This window comes from Ornithorhynchus anatinus, chromosome 8, assembly GCF_004115215.2.
Source record: "Ornithorhynchus anatinus isolate Pmale09 chromosome 8, mOrnAna1.pri.v4, whole genome shotgun sequence".
NCBI lineage: Eukaryota > Metazoa > Chordata > Mammalia > Monotremata > Ornithorhynchidae > Ornithorhynchus > Ornithorhynchus anatinus.
Window position 1 is genome coordinate 14,733,306 of NC_041735.1, and position 25,220 is coordinate 14,758,525.

The 25,220-nt window shown below is 41.6% G+C and overlaps 2 protein-coding genes and 1 long non-coding RNA gene across 6 annotated transcripts; 2 read left to right on the forward strand and 1 right to left on the reverse strand.

The window, feature by feature from the left end:
* Nucleotides 1-4,194: 4,194 nt before the first annotated feature.
* On the forward strand, nt 4,195-15,368 carry LOC120638551. Of its 4 annotated transcripts, none has more exons than XR_005660253.1 (3): nt 4,195-4,358; nt 10,051-11,826; nt 14,049-15,368. It is a non-coding gene; the product is annotated as an uncharacterized LOC120638551 (long non-coding RNA). The 4 variants fall into 4 exon arrangements; XR_005660254.1 differs by lacking the exon at nt 4,195-4,358 and adding an exon at nt 4,365-4,440; XR_005660256.1 differs by lacking the exon at nt 4,195-4,358 and having other exon boundaries at nt 9,583-11,277; nt 11,666-11,826.
* On the reverse strand, nt 12,509-14,051 carry PPP1R3D (protein phosphatase 1 regulatory subunit 3D). The gene has a single exon (XM_007671473.4). The coding sequence runs from the start codon at nt 13,607-13,609 to the stop codon at nt 12,686-12,688; it is 924 nt and encodes a 307-aa protein (XP_007669663.2). The 5' UTR covers nt 13,610-14,051; the 3' UTR covers nt 12,509-12,685.
* Nucleotides 15,369-21,161: 5,793 nt separating the features above from the next.
* FAM217B (family with sequence similarity 217 member B) lies at nt 21,162-24,288 on the forward strand. The gene is given in 2 exon segments (XM_029071283.1): nt 21,162-21,947; nt 21,949-24,288. Coding segments are annotated over 2 exon segments (1,191 nt in total). The 3' UTR covers nt 22,354-24,288.
* The last annotated feature ends 932 nt before the right edge of the window (nt 24,289-25,220 follow it).

Genomic DNA, 25,220 nt, shown 5'->3' on the forward strand with positions numbered 1-25,220 from the left:
CTAAAATAATTAAAAATTACCCTGCATATAAGGTTGTTCAACTTGTTGAAGAAATTTTTGCTGCATTTAAATCTGACATTTCCACAACTTTTATTCCGCAAGAATTGTTCCAAAGGTCTGAAGTCATTTTTTCCCAGAGCAGTATCTATACAGCTTTCTAATTTCTGGAGAAAAATATAAATACATAGTATTGTAATTCTCAAAGAAAACTAGGTAAATCACTTTAGGAATTCAGAAATCTTTATGGCCAACTTTTTCATTAAAATTTCATAGGTTTTTTTTTACAAATATCAGCTGTATGAATGAGATATGTATATTTTTGCAGAAATATGTTTTGAACAAAATCTGCACGAGGTAAGATAACCATCCCAAAGCAAATAATTGTGAAAAGAGTCCAATACAAGACAAGGAATTGGTTTTAGAGGCATCTACCACTAATCATTCTTTACTTTTCTGAGCCTAAGAAATCTAGCTGTTCTTGAAAAAGAACAAATTTAATAGTTTACATCCTTGAAGGTCTTAAAGAAGAAAATGGGAATCATATTTCCAGATGTTTTCGTTGAGACTCAGAAACTTTCAAGGAGGTGAACTGGATTGCTTTACACAGTTCACTCCTTCACTTTGATTCTAATGACTCCATAAAAACTAAATCAATAGGGCGGAACAGTTTTCCATGATGCCTATCACAAGTGTAATTTGGCCCTCTGACGTCTCTCGAGACTTGCAGCTTGGCCATGGAGACTTTAAATGTCTTGAAAATAATAATTAAAATTAAAATTAATTCAAGTGAAATGATAAACATGTAATCTGTTTTCAATCTGAGGAAACTTGAGGCTTAACATTTAGCAAAACTCTCTTTGAATATTGTATTGGTCTCCCAAACACTTAATATAATGCTCTGAATATAGTAGGTGGCCAATAAATACCACTGATGATGATTGTAGACTGTAAGCCCAGTTTGGGCAGGGATTGTTTCTCTTTATTGTTGAATCATACTTTCCAAGCACTTAGCACAGTGCTCTGCAGTAAGCGCACAAGAAATATGTTTGAATAAATATAATGAATTATAAGACACTATTTAAGCATTCTAACCCAGTAAATAAAAACAAAAAACATACCTGAAGACCTTGTTCAACTGACATTCTGATAACTTCAGCTAAACTGAAAAATACAAAGAAACCAACATGCACTAATTACTTTTTTTAATCACTGTACTTTCCATAAATTTTAAAAGGCTAAACCACATGATTAAAGCTAAAGTTAGTAAACAATTTTATAATGTATACCAAGTCCATGAGAATTTTACACTAAACTTATGATTTTCAATTTATTTTTAATTTGCTAATTAATATCCTACTTTGGTAGGGCAAGACTAAGCAAGCTGTGTTAGGAGCCCACTTGGAATATGGGTTATGATAAAAGTCAATCTCCTCTGTGATTATACTAGGTATAAAAACTACTGCAATGCGGGAGAATGAATGGATTTTATAACAAACAGAAGGAGTAATGGAAAGATACAGATAAAATAGATAAGAAATGATGTAAGTAATGTAAATGGCGGGGCAGGCAGTGTAGCAAAAAAACCAAAAACAAATAAAAGGAACAAGTGATGTAAAGGGCCGAATTGCTTAGTGTTACCTTTTATTGCAGTACTCTTACCAAATAAAGGCATCATGTCCTTCCAAATAAAATTTCAACACCAAAGATTGCAGGAGAAAATAAGTTATTGGATCTCTATCACTTTAAAATTCTAATTTATTTCACTGTGAAAAAAGCTAAATGTACATTATCGCATAGAGTAAAAATATTTTACAATTTTAATTACTCTTTAAAAGTTGCCCAAGAAACTGATATTAGCCCAGTGAATCATGGAGTAACTGCAATTTTTCCAAGGTGACATAGTTTGTGTTTCACTCTCTAATTTTTGGTAAATTGCATAGGTCATTGAAATACATAGCTCTTCCTTGTTTTATCATCAAAATATCAAGTTTCCAATCATTTGTTGAACTGACATCAGGGAAAACTAGTCAAACCCACATTTGTTTCCAAGACCATTTATTTGGGATTCCATAATCTAAACTTGTGTCTATATATTAAAATTATCCAGATTACATAAAAAATATATTAAATTGTCCTGATATTTTAGACAAATGGGCTTTGGGGGATCTCTAGACTTTAAGCTTTCCCTATCCTGTAAACGCCTTGTGGACAGAGAACGCGTTTGCCAACTCGGTTGTACTTTTGTCTCCCAAACACTTAATACAGTGCCCAGTAAGCACTCAATACATATGATTGAATGAATCTGCAAGTGTAATGACTTCCTATTTGGTAAAATATAAAAATGTGGCTCTGTAACCGGTAATGATAAGCAGCGAGGCTGAGTGCAAAGAGTCCAGGCTTGGGAGTGAGAGATCATGGGTTCAAATCTCGCCTCTGCCACTCGTCAGCTGTGTGACTGTGGGCAAGTCACTTCACTGGGCCTCAGGTTCCCTCATCTGGAAAATGGGGATGAAGACTGAGCCTCACCTGATTACCCTGTATCTACGCCAGTGCTTAGAACAGTGCTCTGCACATAGTAAGTGCTTAACAAATACCAACATTATTATTAAATTCCAATAAGGGAGGACAAGGACCTTAATTAGACTGTAAGCCCGTCAATGGGCAGGGAGTGTATCTGTTGCCGATTTGTACATTCCAAGCGCTTAGTACAGTGCTCTGCACATAGTAAGCACTCAATAAATACTACTGAATGAATTATTTTCATTTGTTCATTTTTTCCCAACATTTAGTACAACTCTTCTGCACACCATAAGCCCTTAATAAATACTATTTACTACTAATAATAATGTTAGTATTTGTTAAGCGCTTACTATATGCAGAGCACTGTTCTAAGCGCTGGGGTAGACACAGGGGAATCAGGTTGTCCCACGGGGGGCTCACAGTCTTAATCCCCATTTTACAGATGAGGGAACTGAGGCACGGAGAAGTTAAGGGCCTTCCCCCAGTCCCACAGCTGACAAGTGGCAGAGCCGGGATTTTGAACCCATGACCTCTGACTCCAAAGCCTGTGGTCTTTCCACTGAGTCACGCTGCTTCTCCAATTAAAAGACAAAAATAAAGTGGGGTGGGAAGACCCTCAAACCAATGATATCCTGTCGTGGATATAAATTTCGGAACCACCCACCTCGATGAAGAGCAACAGGGATCCTATCAGTATTATTATTCGGAGCAAAAATGGAAAAGCAGATCAGCTGGACTCTCACCCGACAAGGAGATCTGGCACCACCGTTTCAGTTCCTCGGAGGAACCTCTCCGTCCTTTTCAACGGCCGAAAAGTTCTGTTCTTCTGCGAAAAATGTGCATTTTGGGTGGGGGCCCAACTATCACGGTGGAATCCGAGCAGCTGGGGCCTTTGTGAGGACAAACGAACGGCCTGCAGGCGTTCCCGGAGGCGCCTTGGCTTCGGAGCCCCAAACGGGAGGGGCCGTTAGGGAAAAAAAACCGCCACCCTAATGACGGTTACCGTTCTCTCCCTCAGGGCCGATGGCCGTTCCTCCGCTGAGGAAAAAAAAAAAAGGTGCCAAAGGCGTGGTCCAATAGCTCTTTCAACCGTCGCGGCCTACCGCCTCCTCAGCCATGCCAAGGCCCAGCTCAGGCCCTTAGTGTTCACGAAGGTGGCTATGCCAGGGATAACCACCAATTTTCACTCCAAATGTGATATATATATAAAACATATCATATATATAACATATATATATATTACACATCCCAACTCTGCCACTTGTCAGCTGTGGGACTGTGGGCAAGTCACTTAACTTCTCTGTGCCTCAGTTACCTCATCTGTATAATGGGGATAAGACTGTGAGCCTCACATGGGACAACCTGATTACCCTGTATCTAACCCAGCGCTTAGAACAGTGCTCTGCACATAGTAAGCACTTAACAAATACCAACACTATTATTATTATATATATATATATATATTACACATATATATAACACACATGTATATATTACATAAATCATATATATTACATATATCATATATGTAATATATCATATAATACACATCTGATATATATTACATATATCATATAATACATATTCCTTACTCTGTTGTCAAATCATACATTCCAAGCACTTAGTACAGTGCTCTGCACATAGTAAATGCTCAATAAATACTATTGAATGAATTCCCTTGACAGGTTTTTGGTAATCAGGTAGCTCTCCACCTGAACATTATTTCACTTCACCCCTCAGGAATCACTCCGGCCAACTCTCTGCCTGACCTTTCTAGTTGGGAAATTAACCATCAACCCCTTTCGCCCCCAAGATATCTCACCTATATGGAGGTGGATGTGAGTAGTGGTAGTAAAAAGATCTTTTTCCTTTCCTATGAGAAGATTGACTTTGGAGGAACTCTGTAACTTTAATTACCAGGTGACTGGGCGTATGGGGGTCAATCTACAGTTTTTATTTAGGGTCTACAATGTACAAGCACATCCTGCTAAGCACTTGGGAGAGGACACTGACTGTAGTAGACACGATTCCCATCCTGCAAAACAAGGGATCTACAATATAAAGAAGGCCTACAATTATTAGAACACAGAAAGGAATTGAAAGGGGGAAAGGAGAATTCGTGAGAGTTTAGCTACAATGTATGGTCATCAGTAAAGCTAGAGATGGCCATGGGGCATATGACTTAGGAAAAAGAAACATCATTTCAGGGAAAGTCTCTTGGGGAAGGTGGGGTTTGTGGTCTAGAAGATTTGAAGGGACAGAGAGTTCCAGGACAAGAAGAAGAATATGGACAAATGAAAAACTTTTCACAGCTGTGAACCAAGAGTTTGAGTGAGACTTTAACCAGCTGAATCTTTTTAAATAAGAACATCAAGAATAATCAGGCAGTGGCCTAATGGAAAGGGTATGCGTCTGAGTCAAGAAACCAGGGAAGTAGTCCCTGCTCCTCACTTGCTTGGTTTGTGACATTGTGAGGTGGGCAAGTTAATTAATCTTTCTCTCTGGGACTCATTTTTGTTATTTGCAAAATCAATGTAATCATTGAGTACTTACTGTATTTAGGGCACAGTACTAGCCCTTGGGGGAGTACAATACAATAGAGATATTAGACACAATCCCTGCCTTAAGGAGCTTACAAATTAGAGATGAAGATAATATAATTGTTTCCTCTCAGACTGAGTTCCCTTTGGAACAGGAACTGTGATTAGTGTGAATGTCTTTTATGTACTTGGCATACAGTAAGCACTTTAAAAATAAGCAGTGTGGCCTATTGGCTAGAGCACAGACCTGGGATTCAGAAGGATCTCTGTTCTAATATGGCTCTGCCACTTGTCTGTTGTGTGATCTTGAACAAGTCACTTATCTCTCTGTGCCTCAGTTACTTCATCTGTAAAATGGGGATTATGACTGGAAGCCCCATGGACTGTGCCCAACCTGATTATTTTATAATCTTATAGGGAAAAAAAATATTTAAATACCAGCAGATGTCACTATTACCTAAAAAGATAAGCTACCTAAATAAAAGGAAGTATATTAGAAACATAAGGTTAAGTTTCTTTTCACTTAAAACATGTTGAAACAGCATGTTAGGTTTATCACAACAGTGTTGTAGTAAAATCTCTAATTATCAAGCCAAAAACAAGTACTGGAAGTTGTGTAATGCATTTACTCAATGGGAATTAAGGGGTTAAGGGGCAGAAGGTTTAAAGACACCACCATTACTGACATTTTTTGATGCAAATTTCTATGGGGGTGAAGACTGAGCCCTTTGAGGGACAAGGGACTGTATTCAACTCAGTTTGCTTGTAGCTACCCCAGTGCTTAGTACAGTGTCTGGCACATAGTAAGTGCTCAACAAATAATGACAATGTATATCACTACCATGCTTTACACCCTAAATCACTTAGAGTATATTTAGGTTAAGGCTTAGGCTGGGAAGATTAGTTAGCATCATACCTTGACCAATATTATGCACAGGTACACAACCATTTTTTCCTGTACCAAATCTATCTGTGCCAACTTGTTTAGCCTTATGTGGTCAGAAGAACAATCCCTGATTTCCCTATCATGGTCTATCCAAACAATGTGATGAAAACATACTATAATCAATCAGTGGTATTTGAGAGCTTACGGTGTGCAGAACATTGTATACTAAGCAGTTAGCACTGTGATACTATAATAGCAGAATTGGGTGCTGTTTGAATGGAAAACTACCCAGGAGTTAGAAGTCTTTATGCCCCCAAAGCTACAGGATCAGATATTATAATTAGTAACCTTTACAAGGATACTTGTAGATATGAGATCATAGTCAATGACTATTTCTAACATTAAAATGCTGTTGATGAGCAATTCATATTTTAATTCAATCTTACTCATTTCTAGCAAGAGAGTAGTTACTCTATAGGTTGAATTGTACTCAGAAAGTTTCCATGCTGCCTGAATGTAAGCACTAATTATTATTGGCCAGCAAAACATTAATCCGCTTTTAGCAGCTGGTGGTAGGGATAGGACTCAATGAGGTGAGGGACTCCACCCCTCTGTTCCACAACTTCTGGATACCTAGCTGAGGGGACTGGAAAACTGCAACAGATGGGGGTACAAAGTGAGAAGGGTTTTGTTGTGTTTTTTTTAATAAATGTGTGTCTGTCTCCCTGCCAGACTGTGAGATCCTTGAGGTCAGGAATCGTACATTTCCCAAGTTCTCTGAACACAATGGGTGATCAATAAATACTGTTGATTGACGGAAGCCAGAACACATTTAAGGGGCAAAAAAAAGAGATAGGAGCAACAGGTTCAGAGTTTTGGGCCCATGTGACTCATGGAAGGCAATAGAGCAGGCCTTTAGGATTTGGGAAGCAGTGTGGCTAGTGGAAACAGTATGGGCCTGGGAGTGAGGGTGAATATGCGTTACTGATATGCATAATGAAAAAGCTTTCTGTGCAAAAACAACCTTAATCAGAGCATCTTCATGGACAAAAAGAAAATATCAATGGATTTTCAGTCCATTAAATATCTATTCCAATCCATTAAATATCATTGGGATTTGTTCTAATCCCAACTCAGCCATTTGCCAGCTTTGTGACTTTGGATAAGCCACTTCTCTGTGCCTCAGTTTCCTCAACTGTAAAATGTGGATTCAATCAATACCTGTTCTCCCTCCTACTGATCTAATTAACTTGATTTACCCCAGTGCTTAGAACTGCGCTTGACACATAGTAAACACTTATGTGTCTTTAAAAAAAATCAACAAAATAGGAAAGAGGCAGAGGAGCCATGATCGGACATACATTTGAGGTGAAGTGCAAGTGGGCAAGGGAGGGCAGGCTGAGTAAATGGAAAAAAAAAATTCAATGGCTTACCTGGGTGACTTTTGACTACTGGCAGGGGGAATTCCATTATGCTCGCCAATGAGTTAGCAAATATATGTGGACTATGAGCTTGAAAACTATTTGAAAGCAAGGAATGAATATTAAAAAGAACTGGCTTTAATAACACACAGCACAGAACCAAATTAGATTGAGCACCAATATTTTCTGAATTATCCTTGGAAGTTTGAGTTGTGAATTTGGGCAGTTTTTCAGTTGCAATTCCGAAATCAGAACAATTTTATATTTTCCCCATATGTCGTATTCCTGTGAAAAACTGTCACTTTATGGCAATTCATCTGGGGTGAATTATATTGAATATTACATGAAATCAAGTTTAACCTTTCCATCTTCTGTCTCCAGAATATCCCTGTAAACACTAAATTATCACAAGTTTTAATTCTTGAATTTCTCCATTTATTGATCAGAATACATAATGCTTTACAAATATTTTTATGGTGGCCAGTAGCACTGTTCTATTTTTTTACAGATGAGGTAAAGTGACCATGTCAAGATTGCTCAATTCTTCAGCTTCCTTTGACTTCATGGCCTTATGTTAGTTCCTGTTTTGCATAACTAATCAATTTTTTTGCATATTTTCCATCATTAATACTATCAATTTCAATGGCAAACAAGAACTGAGTCTCTTACAGTGAAATTCTTTATAATGAAGACTAAAACCAAACCATTTATGATGAATTGATACTGGTGTTTAAATGAATACAGTGTCTTAGAAAAAAGCACTGCAAAGAAAATTTCAATACTGATTAACACAATTTTATATAAGAGGATAACACAGTTGAGACATTAATGGATATCTACAATGATTTAAATACTTTCATTTACAGTTAAATTCACAAAAGTGGACAAAATAACACTATTATGTAAACAATGAATTTTTTAAATAGTTAAATACTCAAGTTCAAATGCTTAGAAAAATAAAACTGGGGTCAAAAATTTACTCTCAAAAATGAAAAGACAGAAAACCCACTTGACAGTAACAAGTTTAAATCTTGGAAGGCTCAAAAAAGTTGTCATTAGCAATCTAGCTAGTAATCACACATGCAGTGACAGGATAAATGAAAAATAAGAGTTGATAACGCCTATTTATACAGTAGTTCTAAAAAGTGCAAACAATCTACTTCACATCAACAGAAACTAGAAGTTGCAAAGTTCTAGCTAATTCATGCCAAGGAAATACTAATCCACTTGATTCTCAGTGAGCTTAGTTTCATTACATCTACATCGCCTCATAATGGGCAAATCTAGGCCTAAAACTACAGTATATTTTGCATGTCCTGGATACTTCAGGCAAAAAAATCAATTTCCCTGAAATATACAGATAATTTAGATCAAAGAGTATTTGGGAAGGTAGGCGAAAGGCCTGAGTAATTTGTATTTTTAGTGGCACATGGCAGACTCAACAATAAACAAAATAAAGCGTAGATTCAAATGAATGACTTTGGAATTTCAAATGTAATGTTCTTTACTGTCTCTGAGAAACTACCTAAAGGACACCTGATTGCTCATCTTTTCTGACATTGCACAAAATATACGATTTTATCCTAAGAAAATCAAATATGGTAACTGCTAATGTTCTAACAGGTTTTTTTTTGGTCAAAAACATTGTTTCTACTAATTGTTTTAACAATTTTGAGATTGGATTTTACTGATATGCATATTAAAAAAGTTTTCTGTGCAAAAACAACCTTAATCAGAGCATATTCATGGACAAAAAGAAAATATCAATGGATTTCCATTTTAGAAATTCAATATTTAGCATCAGTCTTTTAGAGAAAAAACACTTTTCAATAATGTGTTTTAACTTCAGTAAATCAATCCAGTATGCATCCTTCTGATAATATTTGATAATGATTTCCAAAAAAACCCAATGAAATGCACAGGATATCATGTTAACATGGCAATTACAATAAAATGTTATTTAGACCTGTTTGTATTTAAGATGCACAGGGGAAGTTTCTTAGTTAACGTCCTAACATGAAATCATTAAAAAAAATTTAACCTGGATCTCTATGACCTCCCCGAATACAGTAATACTTTATATGTATGTTTTCAAGAGACATTTTAGAGGAACAATGGTGATCAATTTAAAGAAAAACAATTTGCCTCTGTGTCAAGTTTTTATCTCTAAGAACTGAAAAATTATACCATAATTTTAGTTTTCAGTACAATTAAACACAATCTTTTGTGTTTATTTAAACACAATTAATGGTTTTATTCAAGATTACTACCAGTGTATTTTTGAAGATTTAAGTAATGTGAAGGACGAGGGCTGGGCTTGGATTTCTTCTTCTGATATAGTCGAGCTTAAGATAAATAGTTTATACTCAAATGTCACATTTCTATGAGAAGGAAGATGTCATGTCATGCATTTTAGCACATATATCACTACACAATTCTGGTTTGGGGGATTTTTTTGAAGTTCTCTAACAATGTACAGATCTGATCAGCTGTTCAATGACCTCCCTTAACAAGCCCTATCAGCCAGCTACGGAAAGAGATGATGATGGGTGGGGAATGTCTCTAGATAAGAGTATGCGTCAAACCTTTGGATTTTCAATTTCTATTAAAAAAGAGAATTTGAAAAGCATCACTAATTTCTCAACCCTGAGAATGCCTGTCTTTATTTGCTTTTCCTATCCAGAACTGCTGAAAAACCAACACGAACATCACAAGAGATGATTAAAGAATCATGAGCAAACTATGCTAGCAACTTCAGTCAACCTATCACTGGTTATTGACAACTGCTACAAAATTCAGAATTGTACTACAACTCCTGAACTACCCCATCTGACTAGGCTAAGTGTAGGGCAGCCAAGACCACAAAAGACTTCAACTTAGTTGGGCAGTGAAACAACAGGATATGTGCAACAACAGGAAATGCAACTGGGCCTGCTTCTCACTTGAATGCCAATGTAGGAGACAGAAATGACCCAATTTTAGAGAGCATTTAAAAATCAAACAACGGAACCGAGTTAAGGCATGATAGAGCCCAACACGCTCCCTCTGATTTTAATGATAAATTGGAATCGAGTAAGTTAGACCAATGATTTTCATTAAAGACCCTTTCCAAATAAAAGTTCCTAAATATACTTAATTGGCATTTAGGCAAAAACTAAACACTGGCTTTACTTCTTCCAACACAAATTGAGTTATTAAAGTGTCATACACTGGAGAATGCTTCCAATCTGAAAGCTGTTTGCTTTTCAGCACAATACCACTGAGGCTCCCCATTGAGTACAAGCACCATTAGAAATCATTAATTGATGTCTAGGAATGTGAGAGCATCCTTTAAACCCATGCAAAGCGATTGCAACTTTTTTTTTTTTTTAAAAAAAAAGGCTGGATATTTTAAAATGAGTAAATAGATTTCAATAACTAAAAAATTGGGTTAGAAATTCATGCTTCTTAAGTAGCTGAAGGCACCCGAAGTCACAGTTAAAAGTTTTTCAGGTAGGACAACTGCATAAGTACGTAGTCCAGACAAGGAATACGGTTTGTGTATTTTTAAAACCATTCAATCGTATTTATTGAGCACTTACTGAGTGCCGAGCACTGTAGAGCGCTAGGAAAGTACAAGATAGACAATCCCCGCCCACAATGGGAGTACTGGGGCTGCATAGTGTTTCTCATGTCTTTATCCCATTAAAAAAATAGATACGGTTGATATTTGAAAACAGTAACTGTTCTTTTGCCTGACATCCTCTTAGGCTGGGAGTTTTGGAGCAGGAAGACGAGAGATGTAATCGTTTAAGGCAGGTGTTGAAGTAGTTTCCTCCCTTTAAAATATGACACCTAAAGAGTAACCAAAGGCCATAACCACAGTATTTTTAGGAGGTGCAGCGGACTCCAAACATCTGATTATTGGGAGGTATGTTTTAAGTGCATAAACATAGAAACTTATTCGATTTCTCACTGGCCCTCTGCCACTTGGGACACAGCCCAGGATACTTGGGACAGCCAGAATGAATGAATAATGATGAGGTTTAAATTTCTAAACTATTTATAATCCTCGGTTTAGAGGGATTACTCGCCTGTGACTCGCCACAGTCTCAGATCTGACTCTATGCCCGGTCTGACAAAAATTAGGGTGGCCCGGTCACGCACAGAGATCGGGCAGATGGAAGTCAAATGACACAAAAACTGGATTTTTCTTTTTTTTAAAAAAAGCTGGCAGAAGGCACCCTCCCAGCCGTCGTTTCGGGCAGTTCCTCCCTCCGTGGGTCTTGCCAAGTTCCAGATCTCTCTCTCCCAAGCAGGCCCACAATGGAGAGGCACCTGGGGTCACACGCACCAATCTGGGGCCCGTCGGCCAACTTTAGGGAGTGAAGTGACCTTTCTCGGCTCTCCACCCGAGTTCCGGGGAAGTTGCAGACGGACGACCACACCTCACGTCTGAAATCCATTGGCCACCCCCGCGGTAAGAGAGTCTACAGAAGAGAGTCTACAGAAGAGTTGAAAGGAAGGGATACACAGGAGCACGTTATGGCCACCGTTTCCCGGGCCTTGCCGGCTCCTCCTGGAAGGTGGGCTGTCGGTGGGGAGTTAGGCCTCGGAGGGGTCGATCCGAGGTGTGAGGTCGGAATGGAAGGCACCTGCAGGCGACGGTCATTCATCATAATAATAATATTGGTATTTGTTAAGCGCTTACTATGTGCAGAGCACTGTTCTAAGCGCTGGGGGAGATACAGGATCATCATGTTGTCCCTCATGAGGCGCAGAGTCCTCATCCCCATTTTCCAGATGAGGTAACTGAGGCACAGAGAAGTGAAGTGACTTGCCCCCCAGTCACAGGGCTGACAGTGGCAGAGCCGGCATTCGAACCCATGACCTCCGACTCCCAAGCCCAGGTTCCTTCCACTGGGCCACGCTGCTTCTCAATAATAATGTTGGTATTTGTTAAGCGCTTACTACGTGTCCAGCACCGTTCTAGGCGCTGGGGGCAGATACAGGGTCATCAGGTTGTCCCACGCGCGGCTCACAGTCTTCATCCCCATTTTCCAGATGAGGGAAAACTGAGGCCCAGAGAAGGGAAGTGACTCACCTACGGTCGGTCACACAGCTGGCAGGTGGCAGAGCCATGACCTCTGATTCCCAAGCCCGGGCCCTCGCCCCTCTGGCCGGTGTTTATTGAGCGCTTCCTGGGTGCAGAGCACTGTACTAAGCGCTTAGGTCATTTCATTGGGGAAATGGCTTCGGCTTCCCACCCCGATGTCCCCCCCCCCCGAGAGGGGAGCTCCACCGGAGGCCCGGGGGGAGGCCCGTCTCCGCCGGCGGGCTCAGATGAAGTGGATCCAGCTCTCCTCGCACTCCCTGGGCATCCGGAGAGGGTGGCTGCGGCAGACGAGGCTGTAGTCCCTCCCTCCGTTGTTGTCCCAGTACTCGTCCTCCCCGACCCGGTAGCGCACGGCGAACTGGACGGCGGAGCCGAGGCCGGGGAGCAGGAAGGGGGGCACGGGGAAGCAGAAGGAGAAGAGATCGGCCTCGCCGGCGCTGCTCCTCCAGCGGGCCGCCGCCTCCAGCTGGGCCCGCCAGCGGTTGAAGGTGTAGCGGACGCTCACCTGCTTCTCGAAGGCCACGTTGAGCACCCGCACCGTGCCGCTGATGCCCAGGTCGGAGCTGGTCACCCGCTCCAGGCGGACCTTGTCCCTGCGCAACCGGTCGAAGAAGTCGTCCTCGTCCGCCGGCTGGGGGAAATCCGGGACCAGACACCGCATGGTGAACTCCAGCTCGGGGCTGCTGCCCCCGCCGCCGCCGCCGCCGCCGCCGCCGCCGCAGCAGAGATCCGAGTCGAGAGACAGGCGAGACAGGACGTGCAGGGGGACGGCCGGGTCGTCGCCGGCGTTGAACACCTTGACCTGAGTGAGCTCCAGCCCCAGGGCGTCGGCGAAGCGCACCCGGTGCTGCCGGCTGCAGCCCGCCCGGCAGCGGGGCCCCGCGCCGCCCGCCGCCTTTTTGCGGCGCTCCGGCGAGCTGGGCAGGGAGCGGGCCCGCCGCCGCATGATGGGCCGCAAGTCGGGAGGCCCCGCCGCCCGCCGCCGCCCCTCCCCGACCTCCGGCTCCCGGACGGGCAGGTCCCGGGCCCCGTCCCGGTCCAGCTCGGCGAGGCAGCTGAGGCTCCTCGGGGCCGCCCGGGGGACCGGCCGCCGGAGACCCGCGGGCGACACGAGCAGGGACCCCGGGCCCCGGGCCCCGTCCTCCATGGGCCCCGGCAGCACGGCCGCCACGGCGGCCGACGAGACGGCGCGGGAGGCCCGGCCCGGGCCGCCGCCTTCCTACCTGCCTTGCGGACCGGCCCGGCCCTTCGGTCGGCCGATGGCTAAGGCGGAAATGCGGCCTTGCGCAAGGGGACCGCTTGGGTCCCTTTCAGGGACGCAAAAATAACGCCTTTTCTCCGGCCGCGCTTTTTGCTGTTTTCCCGCAGCGGGGGCAGTTGCCGGAGCGGCCCCGCCCGCCCTCATCAAGCCGGGCTCCGGACTGTCAACGTGCAGAAAGGCACCGTCTTAGGAGGGGGGCGGGCGGCCCGCCCCCCGTGACGCCCAGCTCCGTGGCCGGAGACGGGCTTCGGGTCATTCGCCAGCCCTAACCGCCTTGCTCGCCACCCACTCGCCCCATCCTCTCGTCCTTCTTCCTTCCTAACAGGGCTCCGACAAGCCGTCCCACCACTCCTCCCGCAGCGTGCCGCAGTGGCACCTCCCTCCCCTCGACTCCCCGCCCGCTCCGCAACGAGCTCGGCCAGGGCAAGTAAGTGTCCCCCTCCTCCAGGCTGACCCTTTGGGGGGTTTGGGTTCAAGGAGGGGTCGGCTCCAGCCGCCCAGATCCTCGGTCGGTGCTCAGAGTGTGGGTGCCTGCGAGGAGGATGCAGCCGCAGGTTTGGGGTCTCGGCCGGGCGGCAGCTTCGGTGAAGATGATTGTAAGAAACGGAGCGGACTTCCTAGCCCGCCGGGGCTAGGAGCGCCTCGGGGCAAAGAGCGGCCTTTTTTGGGCATCGCCCATAATGTTCCGCTACCCTAATTCGATCCAGCCAGTTCCCCTGAGAGTGACAGGGTGGAGGAGGGTTGCAGCTTCACTTTCTCTTCACGTCTGGCTCCAGCTGACGACCGGAAAACACGGCTTAACACGGGGCTGACTCAGGCAACCGAAGAGTGGGTTCTCGGAAACGGTTTTGCAGCCCCAATGTGCTTGCTGATTTTGAGCTTTTGCTCTGCTATTCCTGAAAGAGAAGGTGCATGTTTAGGTACATTCATTCAGTAGTATTTACTGAGCGCTTACTCTGTGCAGAGCACTGGACTAAGCGCTTGGAATCTACAATTCGGCAACAGATACAGTCCCTGCCCAGTGACGGGCTTACAGGACATCAATCACCCTTAGGTGAAATGAGAGGGGGAATACGATTGGATGCCCTTTTCTGCGTACAGAGGATTGAGATCCTTGTTTTCAAAATGTTTTCGGGGAAATGATGTGGAAAAAGCTACGATATTTAGAAAGCTGGTTTGGGCCAGCCATTCGAGAATGCCCCTCTATACTTACCAGAAGAACCCAGCAAAAGGAGAAGCTGACTCCCGAAAGCCATAAAGGAATGATCGAGGAAGGAAGTGATTCTGTTTGTGCAGAAACCCATTAAGTACTGGAAGGCATTAATATAATTTACAGGGGTATCCAGGCTCTATCTGTAAATAGTGTCTGTATAAGGTAAAAACTGCTTTTAACTAAAGCAGATGTTTATTCAGGAGACCTACTCAAATGAGAACCACATTTAATTAGGAACCTCACTGGTGAATAAAGGCCCACCGGTATTTAAAAGGCAGTTTCATTTCGTCTATTTACATTAGCAGTGTCATTATGGTAATGATGTCAAGTGCAAAGACACAGATATTCATTTTCACGGAAATCTTCAAATCCTTTTTGTAATGAGGTATTTGCTTTTCACGAGGATTCCATTTCCAGTCAACCAGCTCTCTCCCTGCTACTTATCGTTCATTCAGCAGTATTTACTGAGCCCTTCAGTGTGCACAGCACTGTACAAAGCGCTTGGAAAGTACAATTCAGCAATAAAGAGAGACAATCCCTACCCACATCGGGTTTACATTCTAGAAGGGTGGGGCGGGGTGGGGAGAGACAGACATCAAAACAAGTGAATAGGCAATAATATAAATAAGTAGAATTATAGATATGTACATATATACACAAGTAGGGTGGGGTGGGGTGGAGGGGTAGGGGAAAGACAGGGGAAGCTGAGAAAGGAGGGCTTAGTCTGGGAAGGCCTTTGGAAGAGCTGAGCCTGCAGTAGGGCTTTGAAATGGGGAAGTGTGATGGGTGGATTTGAGGAGGGAGGGCGTTCCAGGGCAGAGGTAGGACGTGGGCTGGGGTCAACGGCGAGACGGGCAAGAAGGAGGCCCAGTGAGAAGGTTAACACCAGAGGAGCGGAGGGTGTGGGCTGGGATGTGGAAGGAGAGAAGGGAGGTGAGGTAAGAAGGGGTAAGGTGATGGGGAGGTTTTTTTCATAAAGAGGTTGATAGGCAACCGCTGGAGGTTTTTGAGGAAGGGGGGGACTTACCCAGAACGTTTCTGTAGAAAGATGATCCGGGCAGCAGAGTGAGGTATTGACTGAAGTGGGGCAAGGCAGAAGGTTGGGAGGTCAGAGAGAAGGCTGATGTAGTCATCCAGTGGGGATAGGACGAATGATTGTACTAAGGCAGTTGCAATTTGGATGGAGAGGAAAGGGCAGATCTTGGCAATGAGGTGAAGGTGAGACCGGCAGGATTTGGTGACGGATTGGATGTGTGGGGTGAATGAGAGAGCAGAGTCAAAGACGACACCAAGGTTGCGGGCCTGTGAGACCGGAAAGATGGTAGTGACGTCCACAGTGACAGGGAAGTCAGGGAGAGGACAGGGTTTAGGAGGGAAGTTAAGGAGCTCAGTCTTGGACTTGTTGAGTTTTAGGTGGCCGGAGGACATCCAGGTGGAGATGTCCTGAAGGCAGGAGTTGTGAGCCTGGAGGGAGGGAGGGAGGGAGGGAGGGAGGGAGAAAAGGGGCGGAAGATGTAGATTTGGGTGTCATCCCTATAGAAATGAGAGTTGAAGCCATGGGAGCGAATGAGGGAGGGAGTGTAGATGGAGAATAGAAGGGGGCCAAGAACTGACCCTTGAGGGACCCCGGCAGTTAGGAGATGGGAGTGGGAGGAAAAGCCCCCGATGGAGACTGAGAATGAACGGCAGAGAGATGAGGAGTCTGTGAAGCCAAAGTTGGATAAGGTGTTGAGGAGAAGGGGGTAGTCCAACGGTGTCAAAGGCAGCCGAGGAGGATTAGGATGGAGTAGGAGCCGTTATATTTGGCAAGAAGGCGGTCATTGGTGACCTTTGAGAGGGCGGTTTCAGTGGAGTGGAGGGGGCGGAAGCCAGATTGGAGGGGGTCCAGGAGGCAGTTGGAGGAAAGGAATTCGAGGCAGTGAGTGTAGACGACTCACTTGGAAAGGAAGGGTAGGAGGGAAATGGGGCAATAACTGGAGGGGGCTGTGGGGTCAAGGGAGGGTTTTTTTTAGGATAGGGGAGACGTGGGCATGTTTGAAGGCAGAGGGGAAGAAGCCACTGGAGAGTGAGTGGTTGAGGGTGGACGTTACACCCCACCTCCTAGGCTTTGTTCTTCTCATTACAGTTTACTCAGTGTTTCTTATTCTTATCATCCACCATCAACCTCTTACACCTTCTCTTCTGCCTGGAACTCCCTCCCAGTTCACATCTGACAGATCACTATGCTCATCTGCGAGTCCCTTTTGACGTCATGTCTCTTCCCGAGAGGCTTTCCCTGATTGATCTCTCATCTCTGTACCCTGTTACTCCCCCATCCCCATCCCACATGCTTTAGCTGTGTCACTTAAGCCCTTGGGTACTCACATCACCCACCATTGCTCTATTGAGAAGCAGCATGGCCTAGTGGCAAGAGCACCGTCTTGGGAGTCAGAGGGTGTGGGTTCTTATCCCCGCTCTGCCAGCTGTCTGCTGTGTGATCTTGGGCAAATCACTTAACTTCTTCGTGCTCAGTTACCTCATCTGTAAAATGGGGATTAAGACTGTGAGCCCCACGTGGGATAACCTCATTTCCTAGCACCTACCCCAGCTCTTGGAACAGTGCTCAGCGCATAGTAAGCACTTTACCAAAATTATTCATTATGATTATGATGTACATATAGTTTCAATATAATAATAGTATTAAGGACACTATGTGCTAAACACTGTACTAAGGCTGGGCTAGGTACAGTAAATGCAAACCGAATCGAACACAGTTCCTGGCCCACTCTTGCTTCTTCTTACCTGTAACTTATTTTAATGTATGGCTACTTTTCTAGGTTGTAAACTCTTGGAGGGCAGGGACTATTTCTATTAGCTACAAAGTACTTTCCCAAGCACCGTACAGAGTAACGATAATAATAATTTTGGTATGTGTAAGCGCTTCCATGGGCCAAGCACTGTACTGAGTGCTAGGGTAGATATAAAATAATCAGATCAGACATTGTCCCTGTCCCACCTGGAGCTCACAGTCTAAGTAAGCTTGATTTACTGATCTTTACTAATTGCTTTTTTTCAGTTATGTAAGTTAATGAGGTACTTAATTATTTTTTGATTAATTACTGGCATTCATTTACTTTACTCTGCTGGTTCTTATTAATATTTGTGGTTCAGCAACTCTAGTTCACTTATCAACAAGAGAATGAGCATACCAGAGATTATTCATTTATATGTTGGCAGAGAATTTGTCTGTTGTATTGCACCAAGCTTTGCACACAGTAAGCGTTCAAGAAATGTGAATTTAACTGAATTGAATGTATAATAAAGCGTAATTTTTTTTACCTTGGAAAAAATATAGTTTCAAGTATATTAAAGAAGGAAATTTAGGCAATTATTTTTGATATTTTGTTCTTCATAAACTGATATTGAGGGCAAGGTAATTGAAAGATATTCTCATGTAACAGAAGTACCACGTTCTGTTTAATCATTCTAGTTCCAGTAGGGTAAAGAGCTTGCCAAATATAAAAGGCTAAAAAAAAAAACCCAAAAAACCACTTCCCCTCTTGACGCCATCTCCTGGCGGATTGAGAGAGAAAATTTTAACCACTACGAAAAAGGTAATGTAATCTCATAGAAAATTACTTACATTTAATAATAATAATAATTATTATGGTATTTTTTAAGCGCTTACTATGTGCCAAGCCCTGTTCTAAGCGCTGGTTCATGGTTTGGTGGTTTTTTCACTATATGTCCCCTCAAATGTTTTTTACAGGCCATCCCGTATCAGCCTAATTGATTGTCCCCGATTCTTTCACAAGGAGGAGAACAGGGTGAATGAGTCTCATTGGCAAAGCAGGTAAATATTTTATACAAAGTTACTAGGATTCCTTTAATTTGAATTATAAATCTGGCTATCTAGTTGTGTACACATAAATAATAATAATATTAAAGTTGTGCCCAGTTTGGGCAACTGTTGAATTTACATAGTCCCAAAGGCTATTTTATAATTTTTATTTCCTCATTTTATGACTTTAGGCAAGCCATGTAACCTGTCAGATGAAGTTCTTATCATCCATCATCATAATGGATAGTAGATAATAGTAGATAATAACCTACTAACAGGAATGTAGGGTGGAATAATTATGAAATTATTCTACAACAAAAACAGTTTTTTTTTTTTTAAACTGTCAGTCCTTTGTGAACATACGGGGACAGGACAGATGGGCTCTGCCACTCAGCCCACCCCCATGCCCTGCTTTGTATTATCTCTTGGGTTGGCAAAAAATTGAGCCCCACCATTCCCCTTCTACTCCACCTGGAAGCCTGGGACTACAGGCGTAGTATTGTCTTCAGTGGTTGGCACCATCTCTCCCTCCATCCTTGTGAAAGTCCTCTTATCTTTGGAGCGGCAGGATGGTTTGGGGAGTTGGCAGGGACAGTGCGGGGAGAAGTGAGGGCAGTGGAGGTGGCCACCAGTCAATTAGGGTTTTTTTAAAAAAATGTCCTTGAAACACTGACGAAGCCTCATTGACATCCAGATATATTAAATATTATGTTCTTCCATTCAGTCGAGGTCTTTTCTGAGAGGCTAATTCATTCATTCAGTCATATTTATTGAGCGCTTACTGTGTGCAGAGCTCTGAACTAAGTGCTGGGAAAGTACAATTCAGCAATAAAGAGACACAATCACTGTCCACACCGTGTTTACAGTCTGTATGTGCTGAGCACCATGCCAAGTGCTAAACACCATCCCTGCCCTCGGGAAGCTTATATCTAGTAGGAGAGACAGACATTAAAATAAATTACAGGTAGGAGAAATAAGGGTTGGGTGGGAATTGGGAATTAAAGTCCTCAGTGGGTAAGGATTTCAGTGCATAGGCCATGAAAGAGGGAGGGATGATAGGAGATTACATCTCCCATGACTACATGACCTGCCTTCTGTCATAGATGGAAATTTAAATCGATCGAACAGTGTTTGCTATTTTCAGAGTTTGTTAGGCTGCTTCCTACTATTGTGATCTTTTAAGTGGTTGAAATTGTTCACTTAATGATTTATTGAAGTAATTTCCCAGATTACGTAGTTTAATTTGAATTACTGGGATCATGTTTTCTAACTCATTTTAAAGCTACATGTAGTATTTGCCCTTTTTTAATCTTCCATTAATCAATCAATGGTATTCACCACTTACTAAGTGTTTGGGAATGTAAAATATGAATCAGTAAACATGATCCCTGTCAACGGGGTAAGACAGACGTTAAAATAAATTACAGATGGGAAGATAGAAGATATATTTATGTACATAAATGCCTTGGGGCTGGAGTATAGAATAAGTATGCTCTCCAAGGGTCTCAAAAATAATGGTTAGTGAGCCCTGCAGTTAGCCGGCATCAATTCCATAACTACCTCAATTATCTAAAAAAATGCATTTTACATATTACGTTCACTTAGAGTGGGCATGCAGACTAAAACTATGGAAATTACATGTTAATCTTAACTAAGTCCTCCATATCAGACACAAGACTTTTTATAAGTGTGTTTTAAAAAAAATTAATATTAATAAAGTTATATAATTCCACAAACTATAATAAAGCTTTTAGAAAAATGCATTCACTGAATAAAAACTGGCATTTCTATTTTTGAAAGTCCAATTCTTGACCTAACACTGAACAAATGGATTCAATCTTACCATCTCATATGAAATGACCTGAGTAATTAGAAGCGACATGACCTCGTCCAAAGATCACAGACCTGGGAGTCAGAGGACCTGGATTCTAATCCCAGTTCTTCTGTACGACCGTGGGCCGATCACAACTTCTGTGTTGCTCCATTTCCTCATCTGTAAAATGGGGTTTCAGTGCCTGTTCTCCCTCCTGCTTAGACTATGAGCCCTATGTGGGACAGGGACTGTGTCCAACTGGATTATCTTGTCTCTACTCCAGCACTTACTACAGTGCTTGGCACATAGTAAGTACTTTACAAATATTACAGTTACAAATTGTGTCAAATGGAATTATACGAGGGAACCACCTTTTCTGCAGTTTATAAATTTTCATGTTGCATAAATGCAAATTTCTTAAATTTTCTGATGCCATATAAGAACTTCAAACCAAAATGGGACTATTCCTGTTGTGTTTTGGTTACTCAGATTCAAGCCAATTTTCTGTTTTATACGGTATGAAAATTCATACCAGATATCATATCTTTTAAAAAAGTAAAAGGTTAATTCCTATTTTCTCTTCCCTAGCAATATGAGTGTTGGCCTTGCTCAGCCTAGAGTACGGGTTTTAAAGAAGAAGGATCTCTCAGAACAAAAGCAGAGTAACTGTGAACTGCCCAAATTTTGTTCTCATTTACGAACAAGCCTACTAGATATCAGTGAAAAGACTGAAGATACATTAATACCAAGTTTCAATTTTAATAAAAATAATCTCCCTCGATATATGGCAGTTACTACTCCATCTCATTCCAAGTGTCATGGTGCTTCTGTGGACTCATTATTACATGATTTTCAGTCAATGGGGATTGTTAAAGAAGATACGGATGAAGACAGCTTCTGTGATCGCGCTGACTCTAAAAGGATTTTTCTTCCTCTTTCCTCTTTTTCACCCTTAGAACGTAACTACAAGGCTGAAGAAATTGATCTGGTTTATTTTGATCACCTCCACAATCTGGGATGTAAAGAATCGGAGTATTACTACCCAGACATATTGCCACCCCCATTTAATTCTTGGAATCTTCAGCAGATGGCTGTATTTGTAAATTAAGAGGGCAGATCTAATACCGGCTAAAGACCACCGAGATTACTGGAGAAGTACATTGATAGAATCATTCAGTTGGAGTGGCTACAGTTGCAAACTATACAGAGTGAAAAAAGAAAATCAGGGAGATCAAGGACCCAGACTGCTCCAAGCAATTTAAGAGCTTTAAAAAGCCCTGGAAAAAGCAAGATATTGGAGAATCCATTTCCTTCCAGGCAAGAGGTTCAGCAGGGAAGGGTTTCAAAACACCACCAATCACACACATCACCTTTACATGAAAAAAGTTCAGTATGAAGAAGTTCACCCATCGAATTATGCATATCAGAGCTCTCCTAAAGCTGCTGAAGTAGTAGGGGATGGATTAAGTCTCCAAGAGCAAACAAGTAAAATAGGACAAAAGGGAAAGAAGAAGAAGCCAAGAGAAAGTACCAAAGAGCAACATTTTGCTATGCCGTCCCATGGTAGTAGGGCTAAGTGTCGGGGGATTGATAACATTAAACTTCCCCAACAGTCACCTGTGTTTCTCAGCTCTGCAATCCCTTTGAAGGGATTCAAAGTATGTGAGCCTGTAAATCCTAAAAAGAGCAGATATGTGAATAGTTTGGGGCCTTATCCAAGCAACATAAGTGAGAGAAAAGTGAAAACAAATGCAATAAAGCAAACATCGAGTAAATTTAAATAACTACATAATTTAAATAACTATACACTTATATCTATACTATACTAAACACTATGCCAAACCCTAAGTATCGAAATGCTTCTGTGGTGAAAAGCAGCACATATAGTGCTCATTTCTTATCACTTTTCGGAAAATTCAGAAGAAGAAAGCTTATTTGACAATCCTTTTACTAGCAAAAGGAATTAAAGATTTATTTTCTTTTATACACACAAAGGTCACCCCAAAAGAAGTAGCGTCCGATGAACCTTGCCCTGGACTGATACTCCCAGGCATCTAATGAAAGCATGTTAGGTAAAAATAAACTCATACTCTTTAGATGATATGAACGGTAAGTGCCATATTGGAGGGGTGGGATTTACTTTTTCCTGGAGAAGAGCCAACTGTGTTCATAAGCTCACAGGGTCAGCATAGTCCTAACTAAGCAGACTTGACTTTTTTTCCCCCTTGTTCGTGACTTCATTTGTACGTTCCTACTATGGAAGGTGAAATGATATCGGATTCTACAAGTGAGATAGGACAGGGACTGGGTTGGAACAATTTATCTGTATTTTCCTTGGTGCTTGGGACAGTAAAACAGTAAAAATAATAATCACTCAAGACTCTCTTTCCTTTTTTCCCAACCTTCACTCCTTTGCATAAACTAAAGCAGTATAATCAGTTCTTACCTCTCAGAGAAAATTTCAAGTCTTCTTTCAGCATAATTTTAGTTGCTTCTCACTAAATTAGTCTCTCTTAATAGATTGGTTTTGATGCTTTATAAATGTATTGTGATAGTGTGCATCTGGAAAAAGTATGCTCAATTTCCAGCTACTGGCAATGTGCAATTGGAGGGACTTTAAACTTGTTTAAAAAAGGCAACTGGAAAAAAAAGGTGGATATGTTTGTAGTAACACTTTTCATTAACTTTTCCCAGCTGGAAGTTTATTTTACTTATATTTCTTTTTGGTGTTTATAAATATAACAAATCTCCTTTTCCTGTTACTTCTCATTAAATTGGGATAATTGTGTTGCCAGGTTTACCGTTCATGTTTGTGAAATGTTTTTAAATTTTGGATGGCATACTGATAGAGAAATACCATTTTAATGACTCAGTGCTTTAAACAGTTTTTAAAAAAATTTTTTTGACTTGCATCTCTCAGGCTTATAATTTTTAAATGGAGCTTTTGTTTTTAAATATTCAGTAAAGCATGAATACAAAGGAATTTATTCCTTTTGGATATACTTATAAAACTTTTCAGGCATGATAAATACTTAAGTTTGTAAGTGAAAATTTTCATTTTTAAGAGAGGTATCTACCTTGATGGTAAGGAAAATGTGAAATGTTAAGATTACATCAGCACATTAATTATAGTTTTATTTTGCATAGGTTCAATTTTTCTGTTTATTTTAGGAACATCTTCTAGGGTCCCTCTTTGGCATATTTAGTCTTATATTTTCTCCAGTGTTGCTTTCTATTCTCCCCTAAGTTTTTATGCAGGTCTTTGGGGCCAAGGGGATGATAGATGATGACAATGAATAATTTGAAAATGATAGAGGCTGATGATACAGGCATCAGAGGAAGAGAAGGTGAGGAATGGAGAGAAGTGGATGGTGCTAAAGTAGCATGAAGGAGACCAACTTTTCTCTTCCAAGTTAGTTTAGGATTACTGAGAGAAGGAGAGAGTGGTAAGGGACACAGTATGGCCTGAAGTAAATCCCATCATAGTGATGGTGAGAAACAGCGGGGACTGGATCAGAAATAGGATGACGATGAAGGGGAATTCGCCCATGATAAAGTGGGGTTTCCACAGGCTGTAGCTTCTAAAGTGTGGACAAAATAGAGAAATTACCTCTTGGTGAATTTAACCTTTATCTCTGTTGCTATATTCCATTTTTTGACAACAAATTTCATTCTTTATCTCATTTCTGTTATTTATTAAAGGATTTTTCATAAAGGAATTCAGGCTTCCATTTCTTGTTTGTTTCCTAACTTTTGGGGTGGAGGGGTGATACAAATTTCATATTCATTAAAGGTAGAACTAATTATTTGGTTCTTTTGGGATTTTACTGTTTACTGATTTTATTGTTGAAGGTACCTCTTCAAATTTCAAGCAGTATTGAACCTGAACTCATAAGTTCACTTTCATTCAGATGAAATTGGGTAGCTGCAATTAAAATGAGGCCTCTAGGCTTCAGACATTAAGATTATTCTTTGAGTTAGGTAAGAATGTGAAAAAGGTAAAACACCTATATATACATACTCTTTGAAGACAAAAATGGAAAGCAAAAACTGCCACCAATGAACTTTCTTTTTTGAGCGCCTCAAACAGTTTTAAAAATAAGGTTTAGGTTATCTGGTTGGTCATACATTTTATAAACTATGCATTTAAATGCAAGGAAATTAACCTGAATAAAGGGAATTCATTTAGCATTGGTAGGGTTCACCAGTAACAAAGTCCATGGGATATAATTCTTATAGGATAAGTATTAACTGAACCGAGATGAGGACAATACAGAAGATTGCATTTCCTCTTAATATTTAACTATGTAAATTATAAAACCCTGATTAATATAAATCATGCAAAAGTGAAACAAACATTGAGTAATTCTTAGTTCCATGGAAGTCATACTCATTAAACAAAGGGTAAGGCATTGCATATCTTTAACAAAAGAGAAAAAGGTTGTCCTTTGTCCTTTCATTTTCCTGAAGATCCTCACAGCCCTGAATTACTGTTCATTAATCGATTTTACTGTAAACATGTGTTTTCTTGACAAGTTTTTTTTAAAAAAATTATAAATACATTTTACATACTGGTACCATCTTCAAATCTTTGGAATGCAGCTCAACGGCTTTGGAGCAACGTTTATAGCAGTACAAGCTTCACTTGGGT